The sequence below is a fragment of the Pipistrellus kuhlii genome, unplaced genomic scaffold (assembly GCF_014108245.1).
Source record: "Pipistrellus kuhlii isolate mPipKuh1 unplaced genomic scaffold, mPipKuh1.p scaffold_m20_p_8, whole genome shotgun sequence".
Taxonomy (NCBI): Eukaryota; Metazoa; Chordata; class Mammalia; order Chiroptera; family Vespertilionidae; genus Pipistrellus; species Pipistrellus kuhlii.
Genome location: NW_023425584.1, coordinates 13,994,734 through 14,010,232, shown reverse-complemented (window position 1 = coordinate 14,010,232; position 15,499 = coordinate 13,994,734). Strand labels below are relative to the sequence as shown.

Sequence of the window (15,499 nt, the reverse complement as noted above, 5' to 3'; positions counted from 1 at the left end):
AGACTAAACCAAGAACTATAATGATTAAACTCTAATCTTTTATGTCATTGAGTCTAAAGTTTTTCAGATATCATTTTCAAGCCATACAGCAAAGAGTGTGAGTATTTTATTTACATATGCCTCTTAGTTTTGTGAATTTCGAAAGGATGTGGTTATAGCCTTTGACATCAGAGGGGAAGCTCAGCGATGTTGACTGAACACTGATAGAAAGATAACGTTGGAGGCAAGTTGCCTCTGAACAACTCTCTCAAAATCAACTGCCTCCCCCATCGCATTCCTTGCCCTGAAGCTGTTTCCTCTGGTTCTGCTGAGGGCTGATGCCCAAGGTGCATCACTTTTCAAGAATTGGATCATGAACAACTCAAACAACTCTATCCTCCTAGAAGAACAGCTCATCAAGAAATCCCAACAAAAGAGAAGAACTTCTCCCTCGAACTTTAAAGTCCGCTTCTTTGTTTTAACCAAAACCAGCTTGGCGTATTTTGAGGACCGTCATGGGGTATGTGAGAACTTTATTGTTGTTTTGTTTTTTGTCTTTTTAAAAATAGTATTTTGAGACTGGAGTGAATGATGAAGATTATACATGGAATAAAACAAGGACATAGACATGCTCATTAGAACAGCCTAAAAAATACAATAAGAAGAAATGTGGAGAAAACTCAAGAGATGGGGTGATTGTATGAAGTGATTTTAGTCCTAAAATCTATACATGAGTAAATTTAATATTCATTAGCTTCCCCTCTCCCTTCAAGTTTGGGTTCAATGTTTAAATTCTAATATTTCATGTGGCAAATGCTATGATTGGATAAAATTTAAACTTCATTTGAAATAATTACATTTTATGGCAGATTAATAAAATATTAGCAGTCACTGGGATCTAAGTGATGATCTTGCTCAGTTTCCTTAATGTATACTGGATGAAATTAGTACTTGGAATGGTTAAGTGATGGGTTCAGTGTCAACATTTTCATGAATTTAATTCAATTTTGTTTCAATGGCCATCACTTAACTGATATCTTGGGAAAATATTCTCTGGGCATTTAATTGTCTCAAATTTGCAAGGCACAATGGTAAACATTTTTATCCCTTATAAACGTTTAGGAGACTAAGATTACCATGCAGTGTTAGGTGTTAAGCAGTACAGACCAGCAGTTCTTATCTAGAAAATTATAGCTACTTAGCTAAGTTAGTCTTTTCATATATCTAAAGACATTCTTATATTCCATAACAACAATAGTAATAACAGCAACATAAATTATCAAAACTATGTAGTTTGCCTTCTTTAGAAAATTGCAATATGTTATAAGCGTGGCACTAGATGGTATGACATTCTATGAAAAATAGTCCTTCTACCTATTCAGGAACAAATTCTGTAATTCTGCAAATTAAATATGTTTTTATAACTTTAAATATCCATTGTCTTAATGCTGGTTGAGCCTCTTATTTTAACACGGATTTAGTTCATGGATTCCCCTACTGAGATGTGCAAATGTTTTCAGCAGAACTCCTTCTCTCTGCTGAAGCAGTGGGCCAGAAAGAAGCATAGAGCTGGTTTACCGTTAGACATGATTCCAGATGCTCCCCTGTGCTTGTCGAATTTCTTTGCTAAGTGGTCACTGATGCCTGACATTTACTGAGCACTTACCACATATCAGATGCTCTGCTTAACAGAAGGCAATGAAAGATTGGGGCCTGGTGGTATGTTGGTAAATGTTTAACAGCCATTGTAGTGATAGTTACAGTAGAGTATTGGGGAGCTCTGCCTCAGAGTGTTTTCTGCTTTCTCTGGTGTAAATACTCCCATCTTGGCCAATTTCAAACTACTGATGTAATGTCGACTAGCTCACAAAATTCCTGAAAATTTAACATTCAGGCCCTAGCCAATTTGGTTCAGTGATTAGAGCATTAGCCTGTGGACTGAAGGGTTAAGGGTTCAATTTCAGTCAAGGGTATGTAGCTCAGCTGCAGGCTCAATTCCTGGCCTCCTTCAGGGCACGTGTGGGAGGCAACCAATTGATGTATCTCTCTCTCTGGTTCCCTTCCTCCCCTCCACTCTCTCTAAAAATCAATGAAAAAATATCCTCTCGTGAGGATTAACAACAACAAATGTAACAGTCAGCTTTCATGGGCCAGTATAAGCCATTTCTAGCACACTGGCAGCTACGTACAAATTATCTCTGGAGAGGTAGGCACCCACTAAGCAAAATGCTTAGTTGCACGTGATTGACATCAGATCCTGTTCAGGAGTGAAAGAGAGGGCCTTGGGGACTGTGTATAAGCATGGGCTGGAAGGGGCAGCAGGACAGAACAAGCATCACAGCTTGGTGAGGCCAGTGTAGGCAAATAGAGTGGGATTCATATCCTCCCTTTATCACTTTCTTGATGTGAGTGAAATATTTAACCTCTTTAAGTCTCTGTTTCCTATTTGTAAAGTAAGAGCCCCAATAATTACATACCTCAAGTGATATTGAATATTTCATGAGAAAAGTATGTTATAAGCTTGCCATTATAATAGTACCATCCCAATCTTCTGAAAGGCCCTCGGGGGAAATGGAAAGGTTTCTCTATTTTCATGACTCTGCACCTTAGGAATCAAGCTTACTGTGCTCACGATGACATGGAAGCCATTACCATTTACACGGGATGGGATGAATCATCAAGTTCATCATTTCTTGAAAGGGTCATCACTCCTCATGAATGCTTCCCTTTAGCCTACAGCTGATCTAGCAACAGAACCAGCTCTTGTAAATGCATCCATCATAAATGGACAATGGCAGGTGGTGAGATGGTCCCCTTTTCTTGCTTTTATGGCTTTGACCACTGCATAGTGGTCAAAACCACTTCTAGTGCTAGACAGATCTGTGTCAAAGACCAGCTCCCCACTTAAGAGCTGTGTGTCTTTACATAAATTGTTTAATGCTATATGATCCTATTTATGCCATACACACACACACACACACACACACACACACACACACACACACTAGAGGCCTTGTGCACAAAATTCGTGCACAGGTAGGATTCCTAGTCCTGGCTGGTGATGGGGCCTATCTGCAGGGCGATAAGCAGGGCCATCCAGGGAGGGCCCCCCTCCCACTGGCACCCATCTTGGCTGGCCCTGGGGCCTGCAGGGTGTGGGTAGCTCCTGCATTGAGCGTTTGCTTCCTGGTGGTCAGTGCAAATCATAGCAACCAGTTGTTCCAAGGTCAGTCTGTTGTTCAGTCGACTTGTATATTGGGCTTTTATTATATAGGATATTTTTTATTGATTTTAGAGAGAAAGGAAGAAGGAGAGAGAGATAGAAACATCCATGATGAGAGAGAATCATGGATTGGCTGCCTCCTGCAAGTCCCCCACTAGGGATTGAGCCCACAATCCTGGCATGTGCCCTTGACCAGAATCAAACCTGGGACCTTTCAGTTCACAGGCCAACACTATCCACTGAGCCAAACAGGTCAGGGCTGTTTATGTCTTTTAAAATGATTAAACAGTTCTTCTTGATCTTGTTTTCTTTTAATAAAATGGAGGTCACAATTATTTTAATAATACCCTGTTTCCCCGAAAATAAGACCGTGTTTTATATTAATTTTTTTCTCCCAAAGTTGCGCTAGGTCTTATTTTCAGGGGATGTCTTATCTTTCCATGCACTAGGTCTTATTTTCGGAGGATGTCTTATTTTTGGGGAAACACAGTAGTAGTAACTAATATTTACTGAGAATTTACTACATGTCTATCACTGTGCTAAATGTGGGTTATTTCACCTAATCCTTACAATCACCCTGTAAAAAATGACCTATTATTACCCCCACTTCACAGATCAGGAAACTGAGGCAAAGAGAATTTAAGTAACTTGCCTGAGGTTTCATATGTCTCTGGAGCCTACACAGACTCCCTGATTAATGGAGCTTATTACTACTAGCAGTTGTTGGGAACGCCACTGGGTTATTACAAAGTGCAATGCCTTCTTGTTCTGAAGTCCTCCAAGTAAGGGCAGTCCTGGAAATCAGAAACCCATGCCAAATGGTTCTTCTGCAACAAAGTGTATTATGAATGCTATCATTTCCACATAGGCTGCAGGACAAATCCTTGTTTTCACTTACTTCAAGGAGCCCTACTATGTGCCCACAAAGAAATGAGATCCTTGGCATACATTGCCTCCTAAGTGCCTCGAGAATCTGTTCACTTCTCTCCATTTCCTAAGGTCACCTTCCTCGTGAACACTGCCAGCATCTCTTACCTGGGACTGCTGCCACCTCCTACCTCCTAGCCGTGTCCTTGCACCCACACTACCTCCTGAGCACACTCCATTCTCCACACAGTAGTCAGTGTGAGCATTTAACATGGTGACAGTGATCATGTTCTGATGCCCCTCATCAGAAACTGACTTGTCCCTTTAGCTGTTCTTTCCTTTGCCCTGAATGTGGACATCAGAATCCATAACATGGGTTCGCTTGACTCAGCTCACATCCCTCTATCTCCCATCTTTCAAGATTTTATTCAACTTTAAGGCCTCCGCTCTAGATGGCACTTACTTAAGACACCCTTCTTGATTTCTTTAGACAAAATCATCTCCTTTTGTTAGTCTCTGCCACAACAACACATACGAATTATTCAGAGCACATGTCAAAGCTGTAGTTGCCCACTTATTAATCTGGTTATTCTACTAATGTCATCCCTCCCCCCATCTTTAGTTAGATAATAAGTTTCATGAGAGCTGACACCCAATTGGCTAAAGATGGCACCGCCAATGTCTAGGACAGTGCCTGACACATATTATATGTCCATTAATTATTTGTGGAAGGAAGAAAAGGAAGGAGAGAAGGAGGAAAGGCATGAGGTATAGATACAGTTGGAGAGCTTAGAGTTACACGGATGAACCCTAACAGAACCAGGCTCAAGGGAAAAAGAGTAGAGAACAAAGCAAGTGATATAGGACTTTAAACAGGAAATTCCCAAGTGTCTGAGTAAGTAAATAAGACTCCCTGGAGATAGAGTTTATGGCTTAGCCTTGAACTGAGGAAGAGGAGGGTCAGGACATTGGCATTTTAAGAGTTGGGTCAGAGACATAAGTAGGAACCAAGAGGTGGGCCAGCCTCCCCCACCACAACTCTTTTTAAGAGAACCAAGCAACTCTGTTCTCTTTTTCCCTCCATCTTGTCTTCCCCTTCCTTTCTTGCTTCCTTCCAGGTAAACCCTTTGTGGATAATATTCTTAAAGCATGTTTTCTTGAGACCTTCATCAGTCATGCTCTCTCCACCTCGTTCCTCCATGATTGAGTTGCATTCTAGCTGAGCTCTCGCTGATAGGTGATGCTCATACAATCTATTATCCATAAAAAATAAAATAAAATAAAAAAACTGGAATAAACATTTAAAACAATGAAGCAGGTATTTTTCCTTCTGTGGCTGTTTGTTTTCAACTCTTCATCTTGTAGTCCCTAACTGCCCCTCCGATTTCATTTCACACCACACTTCCCTGTACCCATCATGTTCCTACCCCAACTGCCTTCTTTCTGAACCTTGAACAGCCCCTGGGGCCTTTATACAGGGTCAGGACTAGGGTGAGCACACTTAAGCGCACCCCCCTCCAACCCCTGCTCATTCTCAGAGTCCCACAAGTGCAGGGTCTTTGCATTCGCCATTCTCACTGTCAGGAACACCCAGGGGTTTGGGGTTTTTTTTGTTGTTGTTGTTTGGTTGGGTTTTTTTTTTGTTGTTGTTGTTGTTTTTTTGGTTTTCTGCAAGGTTTTTTATTATTTCCCATCTCTTTAAATATTTCCCCAGGATTCTCTTTCTTTTTTTCTTCTCAAGTGATAGACACTTCAATGCATCAATGCCTGCACTTATTTATTGGGTCTATTGATGTGCTTCCTTATTTATTTTCTGTCTGTACGTCCACCGGAAGGTGTTCCATGAGACCAGAAATCTTGATTGCCTTGCTCATCACTGTAGCATCAACACAAGCTGCTGGGGTGGTCAATAAATACTCAGAATGAAGGTCATATAACTCCAGTTGAATGCATAATAACATCTGGGAACTAAACTGTGGGCCTTGTCTAATCAGGCAAAAAAACAAAGACAAAAACAAAAAAACCGCCAAGAATCCAAAGCAGAGTGCTTTGCAATTCAAGCCCCTTAAGGCCAAGTACAGTATAAGCAATTTCTATATCTGCCTTAATGGACTTCCTTCATAAGGAATTGATTTTTGCCTGTGTGTTGTGATGTTGATGTTTTATGGAGATGGCCACTGGCTAGAGCATTTTTGTTCTGGAAGCAAATACTCCCACATTAAAATTAGATGTGATTCCTGCTGTTCAGGGACTGGTGCATCCATTAATGAGTTCCTGCAGGAAAACTAGGTCACAGGGCAATACTACAAATGTGAGGGCTTAGTTACTAAGTCTGGAAGAAAGGTGTAAGTAGAAAGCACAGGAGTCTCTTGTAGTATGAGGTACGTGGAATACAAGACATCTTCATAACTAACTTAGTAATGGACCCCACAGAAAATCAGGTATTTTTCCTTCTGTGGCTGTTTGTTTTCAACTCTTAGAAACTTTAGAAGTTCTAAGTTTGATGCTCTATAGTGTTCTTATCCTGTGGCAAAGTTCTTAACTTTTCAATGGCCAAAAAGAAAATTCTCTTTCTCCCATTTCCTTAACCAACCGGTAATAATTCTTCCACTCGTCCATGAGTTATTAGGCCTGCTGAAGAAGGAAGATTTTCCAAGATCTAATTTCCAGCTAGATGTCAGTCTGGGTTTGCTGTCATGACTAGGGACCTCACTTAAAGTGATCCAGTGAAGGAAACAGAAGCTCCGAAATGGTACCATACATATAAAATTTCCCTTTTAGATCAAATGTCTGCTTGACTCCTTGAAACTCAGTAAAAATTGTCAGTATGTTAAAAGAATAAGAACCTTATCCCAAGTCTTATGTTGTCACATAATCCCCTAAAGAATTTATAAGCAAGCTTCTTACTATATTTTAATATTTGTAAATTTATAATTTAATATAAATTTTTGTATACATTTTATATTTTAAAAGTCACAGGAATTACACCTACTTTTTATAAAAAAATCAAACAATACAGCACTTTTTCCCCTTCAAAATTACATTTGGGTACCAAAGCTTTTTCATTTTTCTTTATGTATTTTCACTTAACACTGTATCAAGGAATTTTTCTGTTTTGATGTGTTTAGATTTATTTATTTGTTCAGCAAACCTTTCTTGAGCACAAACTATCTATGCTAAGCTCTGTGGTAGATGCTAGGATTACAGTGGTTAATAATAGAGACAAGGTATCTGCCCTCATAAGTTCATATGCTAGTGGAGGAGACAGACAATACGCAAGTATAAATACATGGGGCAGATACAGACTGTGGTAGGTTCTGTGGGAAAACTAAGCAGTAGCTGGGGCTGCTTGGGGAGAAGGTAGTCAGAGAAGGATTTCCTATCTGATGTCCATGGGGATGACAGATTATACAAGGGGCAGGAGTAGAAGCCAGGAAGCCAGTTGAGGCACTATGTGATCTAGATTGGTGAAGTCTTCTAATGTATCATATTCGATGGGAAACTCTGTTTTAACTTTATTATAGCATCCCTCTCCCTGAGGGTACTTGATCCAGAATCATTCTGCTCCACATTTTGGTGGAAACGTACCTGGTTTCTAATCTGCTTCACGATCAACACTGAGCTCAGACAGTCTAAAAGCAAGGACTGATGAAAAGTTAGAATCAGGTTAAACTCGTTTTGATTAATCTCAAAAGACAGAGCAAAAAATAAAAAAATAATTTTTTTTAAAAAAAGATAGAGCATCAAACTTTCATATATTGTTTTAAAAAATGAACAAAACAATGACACAAGATGTTCTCCATAATTCTTTTGTCTGAAGATATCAATTTTAGTAATTGAGTTGGTTTATTTCAGAAACATACTTATCTATTTCATGTATCTGAACAAATTGATGAATTTTTCTATCGTCTATTGTTTTCAGGTAGTCAGGGAAAACACTGAAAAATAATAGTCTACCAAAACAGTGCTGTCACCTTTTTAAAATCAGCCCCTTAAGATAGAGTACCACATATGAGATAACAGTGTCACAGGATAAGAACACTATGACTTCCATCATTTGTTGCTACATCCCCTTCCAAAGAGACTGAAGTAATGCACGGGGCCACCAAATTTACCAGAACTAATAAAAAACAGAATAATCCACCCTGGCTGGTGTTTCTCACTGGTTGAGTGTCAAGCTATGAACCAGAGGTCACGGTTCGATTCCCAGAGAGAGCACATGCTCGAGTTTGTGGGCTTGATCCCCAGTGGCGGGTCTGTAGGAGTCAGCCCATCAATGATTCTCTCTCATCATTGATGTTTTCTATCTCTCTCTCTCTCTCCCTCTCCCTTCCTCTCTGAAATGGATATATATATATATATATATATATATATATATATATATATATTAATCCATTGTTGTGGTCATTTTCAAGTACACTATTTTTATAGGTTTTTAATGTTATGGTAAGAGAGCAGGGAAATATATTTTATACATGGGTAAGATTATTTAATTTAAAGTCAGTGTATGTGTGTATGGATGAACCCACCACCTATATAGTAGTATTTAAGGAGTGCCAAAAGGCCTCCTACTTTGCAAAACATTCATCTCCCTACTTGATCAAAAGCTTTGCAGGAAGGAGCTCTTTGGTTAGATCATCAAGTGTCTTTATTAAGAAACAAATGAAGCACACATAAGCCATCTTTGACTGCTCCATAGAGGTCAGCTCTAATTTTAGAAAGGGCCTAAAGGACTGAAAGCCTCAGACACACTTTAATGCTGTAATTCCAGAAAAGGGAAAAGAGATGAGGAAGTAGCAACCTGGCGGTTTAATGGTTTAATACGATGAAGACCTGGCACCAATTAACCTGGGTGACCTTGGTAATTCCTTATTCTACCTGGGATTTCATTGTCTTGTCCATAATACCAAGGGATTGGACTAGATGAGTGATTTTCACACTTCCTATAGCATGGAACCCTCTCTCAGTACAAAATTATACATGTCACTCCCACCCCCACATATGAAACAGGTAAAAGTGGAGAGGCTCTGCTGGAAGTGAGAATGCCAGGGCCCTATCCTCTGGGCTGCCCCTTGACCTGCAATAATCACCAAGCTGCCTTTGAAGTCCATGTCCTCACTCTCCTCAGAGTATAAATTGAATAGTAGAAACGGAAAGATAAGAGCCAATTTAGAAAGTTGTTTAACTTTGAGGTTAAATAAGTTAAATATCTAAATATTTAACATAAAAAGTTAGATGCTAATGGGAAAATTAGATATTGATTTCTAAAGGCCCTTCTAGCTCAAAAAAGTAGAAACTGTGTGATTATAGCTCTCTCCAATGATATAATGAATTCACAAATAGACATGGAGATTATCTAAACATGGATATGTTTCCATTTATGTTAAGAGTGTTATTGCCGAAACCGGTTTGGCTCAGTGGATAGAGCGTCGGTCTGCAGACTGAAGGGTCCCAGGTTCAATTCCGGTCAAGGGCATGTACGTTGGTTGCGGGCACATCCCCAGTGAGGGGGGTGCAGGAGGCAGCTGGTCGATGTTTCTCTCTCATTGATGTTTCTGGCTTTCTATCCCTCTCCTTTTCTCTCTGTAAGAAATCAATAAAATGTATTTTTTTTTTAAAGTGTCATCTTAGCCCTACAAAGAACACTTTCTGCTGCAACTTGGTCTTATCTGCTGCTCCCTCCCTCAATCAATTGACAAATATTAATTGAACATCACTTCTGTGCCAGGAGTTATTCCCTGAAATTCAGTGAAGTTGTTATTAATTTTCCATTCTCTGGCTACCAACTCTCCAGTGCTTCAAAAGTACATGTAAAAAATAGACTCTTTCAGACTAATTAAAAATCTCATATCACTATTCTGGAAAGAAGGAGAGCTTTGAAAGAGCATTCACAGACCAGAGACAATGAGATACAAAAGGTGCAGGACTCCTTGATGATCTCCTTTGTATGGCACATGGCAGTTACTTCTTAGTTTCTGTAGAAGCCCTTTTCTCTTTGCCCAATATGTAAGCCCATTTAAACAAACATACTTTTTAAAGGCTAGGATCACTAATATCTTTATCAAATATGAATGAGGATGGGAACTTATTCCTGAACTATTGCTTCGCTTCTAAGATAAATATACCCACATAAAAGTACACAGAGTTACTTCTTTTGAATCTGAAGAAAATAGCTAACACTCAATAAGAACATGAGAGGGCCCATCGTGAACTTGAACCTCCATGGATACAGAAGAGCAGGTGACAGGTGTGCCTGGCTGCTGTTTACTGCTAATGAGGTCATGAGGTTATGGAGCAAAGAGGAGCTATTATATTGAGGAGCCAGGGAAAACACTCCCCTTTGAAATCCACAGAAGCATTGCATGACCAAATGTGCAGAAACAAACCTCTATGGGCTCACAGCTTGGAGAAATCAGTCATGCCACTGACTGCTCAGTGTTGGGGTTTTATTCCCCAACCCCATCACCTCAACTTCCTCGCCTGTAAAATGGGGATTATGATTAAATAAGATGGTGCATCAAATGCCTGAAGTATAGGAAATGCTCAAAAAACATGATAATTTTTTTATTTTGTTTCCACCCTTTCCACCTGCCTCTCTTTTTGAAGGTCACAATCTGAAAATATGTTTTACACAGAAATTAACATAAAGAGAAAGGAGATAGCAAAGCCACTTGCACAAGCTTGCCTTTGCACATGTGTATGGGCATCAGCTTCCTGTTGGATTGTGTTGAACACATGTCAGATGTCCCGGATGAAGCTTTGGAATGTGAGGACAGCTTTGAACATGGCCAAGCAGGGAGACAAGGCCAAGTGAAATCCTGTGCCTTTTACCTTGAGCAATGCAGACAGAATAACAAGGAAGAGCAAAGTCATGTTTTATTTGGTGTCTCTCTTTCTGGTGGCTTTTGTGTGGTTTTCTTGGAAGGTTTTACCCTGGTATTTTTCAGAAATAGCACTGTTGTTTGGGATGATTATAGGCAATCGCCATTTCCTAGAGAAGGAACTATGTTTAGCTCACTGACCGGCTTGGGAAAGGTACAGCTGACCTGTTGTTTATTCTGTATCAGGTCTTGTAAGATCCAAGAAGAATGGCCTGGGGGCCTTTGGAGATTCTGGCCAAGAAGGATGGCTTGTGAGGGGGGAACCCAAGCTCTCATTTGGGAGTCAGAGTGAGTTTTGACAGTGGAACACCAATCCATCCAACAGAAGAGCAAACCTGATAGCAGGCTCACCTGACAAATGGTGAAGGCACAAATGTCTCTGAATATCCATGTTGAAATCAGTGAGCATTAAGAAATCAAAGGAGATCATCTGAGCTCAGAGGAGAAATCTTTCCTGGAAATCTTGAAGCCACATGTCCAATAAAGTAGCCACCAGCTTGAAATATGGCAGGTCCAAGTTGAGATGTGTTATAAAATATGTGATTTCAAAGACTTAGTATAAAAAAGTGATCTATCTCATTAATTTTTTTGTGGTGATTACATATGGATGTGGTAATATTTTAAGTGTATGGGTTAAACAAAATATATTCTTAAAATTGTTGTTGTTTGGGGTTTTTTTTTGCCTTTTTTAGTGTGGTTACTAGAAATTTTAAATACAGATTTGGCTCATATTAAGTTCCTATCAAACAGTGGGCTTTAGAATTTCATGTATAATTTTTACCCCTATTCATGACTCCAGTTACCATTTCTTTCCACTTCTTACTCTAGTTATGATGATCTCAGGCTCCTGACAACCAACACTTATCCAGAACTTTTCCACCCCAGGGCTTTATGCTCTTGCCTTTTACTTTCCTTGGATTCTCACTCCCCAGAACTTCTCATGTCTGACTCCTTTCTCAGCTTTCTGATCTTTTCTCAATTGCCCTCCCTCTGGAGAGGCCTGTCCTGAGCACTTGGTGATCACATCAATCTGCTCTACTGTCTTTACAGCACTTGTTAGTATTGACTGCCTTCCCAGCTAGACTGTGAGCTCCATGAGAAAGTGTACTGTGTTCATCTCTCTATTACTGCCTTCAGAACAGTGCCCAGCTCATTGCTGGCCTGCAATAAATATTTCCTGAATGGCTAAATGCATTAGCCTTAAATCTGATGGAGACTGGCTTCTATTCTCAGGGAACACAGGACTAAGTGAGTTCCAAGGACAAGAATGTCTGCAAATGGAGCCGTCATATTACTGCCGTGAGCCCTTTGTTGCATTTCACTGTGCACTGCTAAGGAAATAACTCAACAGAGGTAAAAACAAACACACACACACACACACACACACACACACACACACACACACACAAGATAACCTCAAAGCTTAGATGTACTGTTTACTGGTAGCCAAAATGGCTGTTGAAAAGACTGCTCCCTTGTACTCTTCTGATTTTTTAAAAAACAAAACAACCCAAAGACTGTGATTATGGGTAGGCTCAGGGCATATATTTCTAGCTGTGGAAGACCCTAAGTGAAAAGATAGTCTGAGTCCAGAGGGCACATGTTTACAGAGGCTTTTAAAGGGAGGCTGACCTCTTCGTACAATGCTAGATTACAACGTGGCTGTAGACCACTGCGTGGAGCAGATGCTCGTTTCTGTTTGTATATATCCTATAAATGTGTGTGGGAAAGAAAAATGCATTCCAAATGGTTAACCTTGACTGCTTCAGGATTGTGGAGAGGGTAGGATAATAAGATACTATAAATAGTTTCTTCATAGACCTCCATATCATTTATTTCTTGAAATGACCATGGATAGGTTTTTGGACTTTCAAAAATAAATAAAGTAGATTTTAGAAAGAAAATTTAAAAAGAAATAACAGAAAGCTTCCCTGTATTTGATAGAAGGTACTTCTCACATTTTGACTTTTTTTTTTTTTTTTTACATTAGTTCTATGCCTCAGCTGCTAAATAAAGCACAGGCCAGTAACCAATTTGGGTATTAAAAAATGGGAGATAAAGACTGATCTCACTTCTGGCCAATTTGATGATGCCATGGCTCCCTGAATACCAACAAGTGCACTCATATATCACAACTCTCTTGTCAGAGGACTTCCTGAATGTCTTTCATTGAGAGTGTATCCTTTATTGAGGACATCTATTATAAACAATATAATTATACTTCTCCCCCTCCCCCCATCAACCCTTAAAAGGTAGGTGTTATTATTCTCACCTATTAAATGTAGAAATTGAAGTTTAGGGAGATTGGATAAATTATCCAAGATCATGAAGCTAGTTAGAATCAGAGCTGAACTTTGAACCTAGTCCTTTCCAACCTTTTATCTAATTCACCACCATTTGTTGTCTCTTTGTAAGGGATGAGGTGTAATGAAGTGTTTGTCAACTAGTTCCACAGATGAAGTAAACTCTAATCTCAACAGAAGCCTAATTCTAGGCTCCTGTGAAAGGTTTCTGATCTCAAAAAGCTTTTTCCTAACTGGCCTTCCATGAACCCAATAGTCCATTAATAGAATCAGTCTTATTGGCTAACATCTCCTGGGATCCACTCTCCAAGGACAAGGACCCTCACAAATGGGTAACATGTAACATCATTATAAATCATGAAGACCATTGTGTGAATTAGTTTTCAAGGAAAAATATATAACACACTTCTAAATGGAAGAGACGTGGGCCAGTAAGATTTTCTGGGGGTATGGTGAAGGGAGAGTTATAGAGCAGATTCAGGAAAGAGCTGCAGTGCTGTCATTGTGGGACTGTGGACAACTAAGGGACAGGGAGAAGCCAGATGTAGAACAGAAAAATACCACTAAAGGTATACATCACCATCCAGAGCAGGCCTGAGCTAATTACTGAGTTATGGATAGACACCAAACGGCACATGTGTGGCTGGTTTCCCATAGACTGCACTAATCATCCCTGATTCAAGTTTTGCAAATGCTGCTGTTTGTCACAAGCTCACAGAAATATAAGACACCATGCTCAATGAGTGAAATTCAGTCACCTCATCAAGAAGCTGATTCAAAGATCATGTTCTCCTAGGACTCTGCTCAGTGACCTCAAACAATGAGGGCCATGAAGTAGTTTCTGAATATTTGGAGGGTTGGTTTACAAAACGAATGGATATTACCTAGTAATGGGTTTCTGGAAGTAGCCTGGATAAAAATATTGTCTCCTCTCCTTTTAAATGGGATGTACTTTTCCCTTCCACAGAAAAAGCGCACCTTGAAGGGCTCTATTGAACTCTCCAGAATCAAATGCGTTGAGATTGTAAAAAGTGACATTAGCATCCCTTGCCACTATAAGTATCCTTTTCAGGTAAGTCCATCGTGCCTGAGGGCACTAATTCTTCATACCTTATATGATGGTTGAAATCCTCAGTCATTGTAATAGAAGATGAGATGGGAATAACTCTGGTCTGGCATTAGAATTTAGACAAATGGCAGGGGGAAAGCTGCTGTGTTATGTCAATCAATTACACATTCATTTACTCATTCATTCATTCATTCATTCAACAAAGATGACAAATGACAAAATCTTGGAAAACTTGTCATTCCTCATTTTCTTTTCCTTATGTCTTTCCTACCTCAAGGAAAGTTGGGGGCCGGAGAGGGGAAAAAAACTACCAAAAGCCGCAAGCCTAATGTTCTTTAAGTGCAGTTAACTCATGACTTGGGGTGACCAATTGCAATTCTTGGTTAGAAATTGCTTGGTGGTGCCGAGATTAAAAGGGATCAGATTTTACCATCTGAGAACCAGCTGGCATTATGCTGTCCAATACAGTAGGCACCAGCCACATCTGAATGTTTACATTTAAATGTGAATTGATTTAAATGAAACAGTATTGAAAATTCAGCTCTGAGTCACATTAGACACATTGAATGAATGAACATTTTACATGTTCAATAGCCACACATGGCTAGTAGCCACAGATGATAGAATATTGCAATCATTGCAGAAAGTTCTGTTGGAAGAGCTTTCTGTCCAGGTGATAGAAAGTTCTATAAGTTGGAGGGTATCTTTAGTCTTTAGGTCATGACATTGCTTAAATCTTATTACCACTCCTGGCATTTGTAGCTCTCAAGGAGTGGATAACTCCTTGAACATCCTTGAGTATCATTCTTGTCTGACAATCTGGGTGGCATAGTAAAAGGACTTTTGTCATACTAGAAAGGTGACCTCCATGGGGTTGGAATTTTTAGGGCTAAAAGTAAAAAGAATAACATATATTTCCTATCATTAAAATTCCAATTACAAGTGACAAAAAACTGGTACAATTCAAAGAAGTTCTGTAGATTACTTACTAGTATTGAACCAGTGTCAATTTCCTGGTTTTGAAAATGTGCTGTGATTATATAAAAGGTTGTCATTGGGGAAAGGTGGGTGCAAAGTACACAGGGAGCTCTGTACTATTTTTGGAACTTCTTGGGTGTCTTACATTGTTTCAAAATGAGAATTTCTTAAAATCCCAATTAAACACTTGTCATCTAAT

At 39.5% G+C, this 15,499-nt stretch overlaps 1 protein-coding gene across 1 annotated transcript in view; it reads left to right on the top strand.

Moving 5' to 3' along the window:
• The first annotated feature begins 210 nt into the window (after positions 1-210).
• ITK (IL2 inducible T cell kinase) overlaps positions 211-15,499 on the top strand; it is a 47,261-nt gene continuing 31,972 nt past the window's right edge. The window contains exons 1-2 of the mRNA XM_036424498.2: positions 211-499; positions 14,221-14,325. Of these exons, the coding sequence (XP_036280391.1) occupies positions 353-499; positions 14,221-14,325 (252 nt within the window). The 5' untranslated portion in view covers positions 211-352. The remainder of the gene's footprint in view (positions 500-14,220; positions 14,326-15,499) is intronic.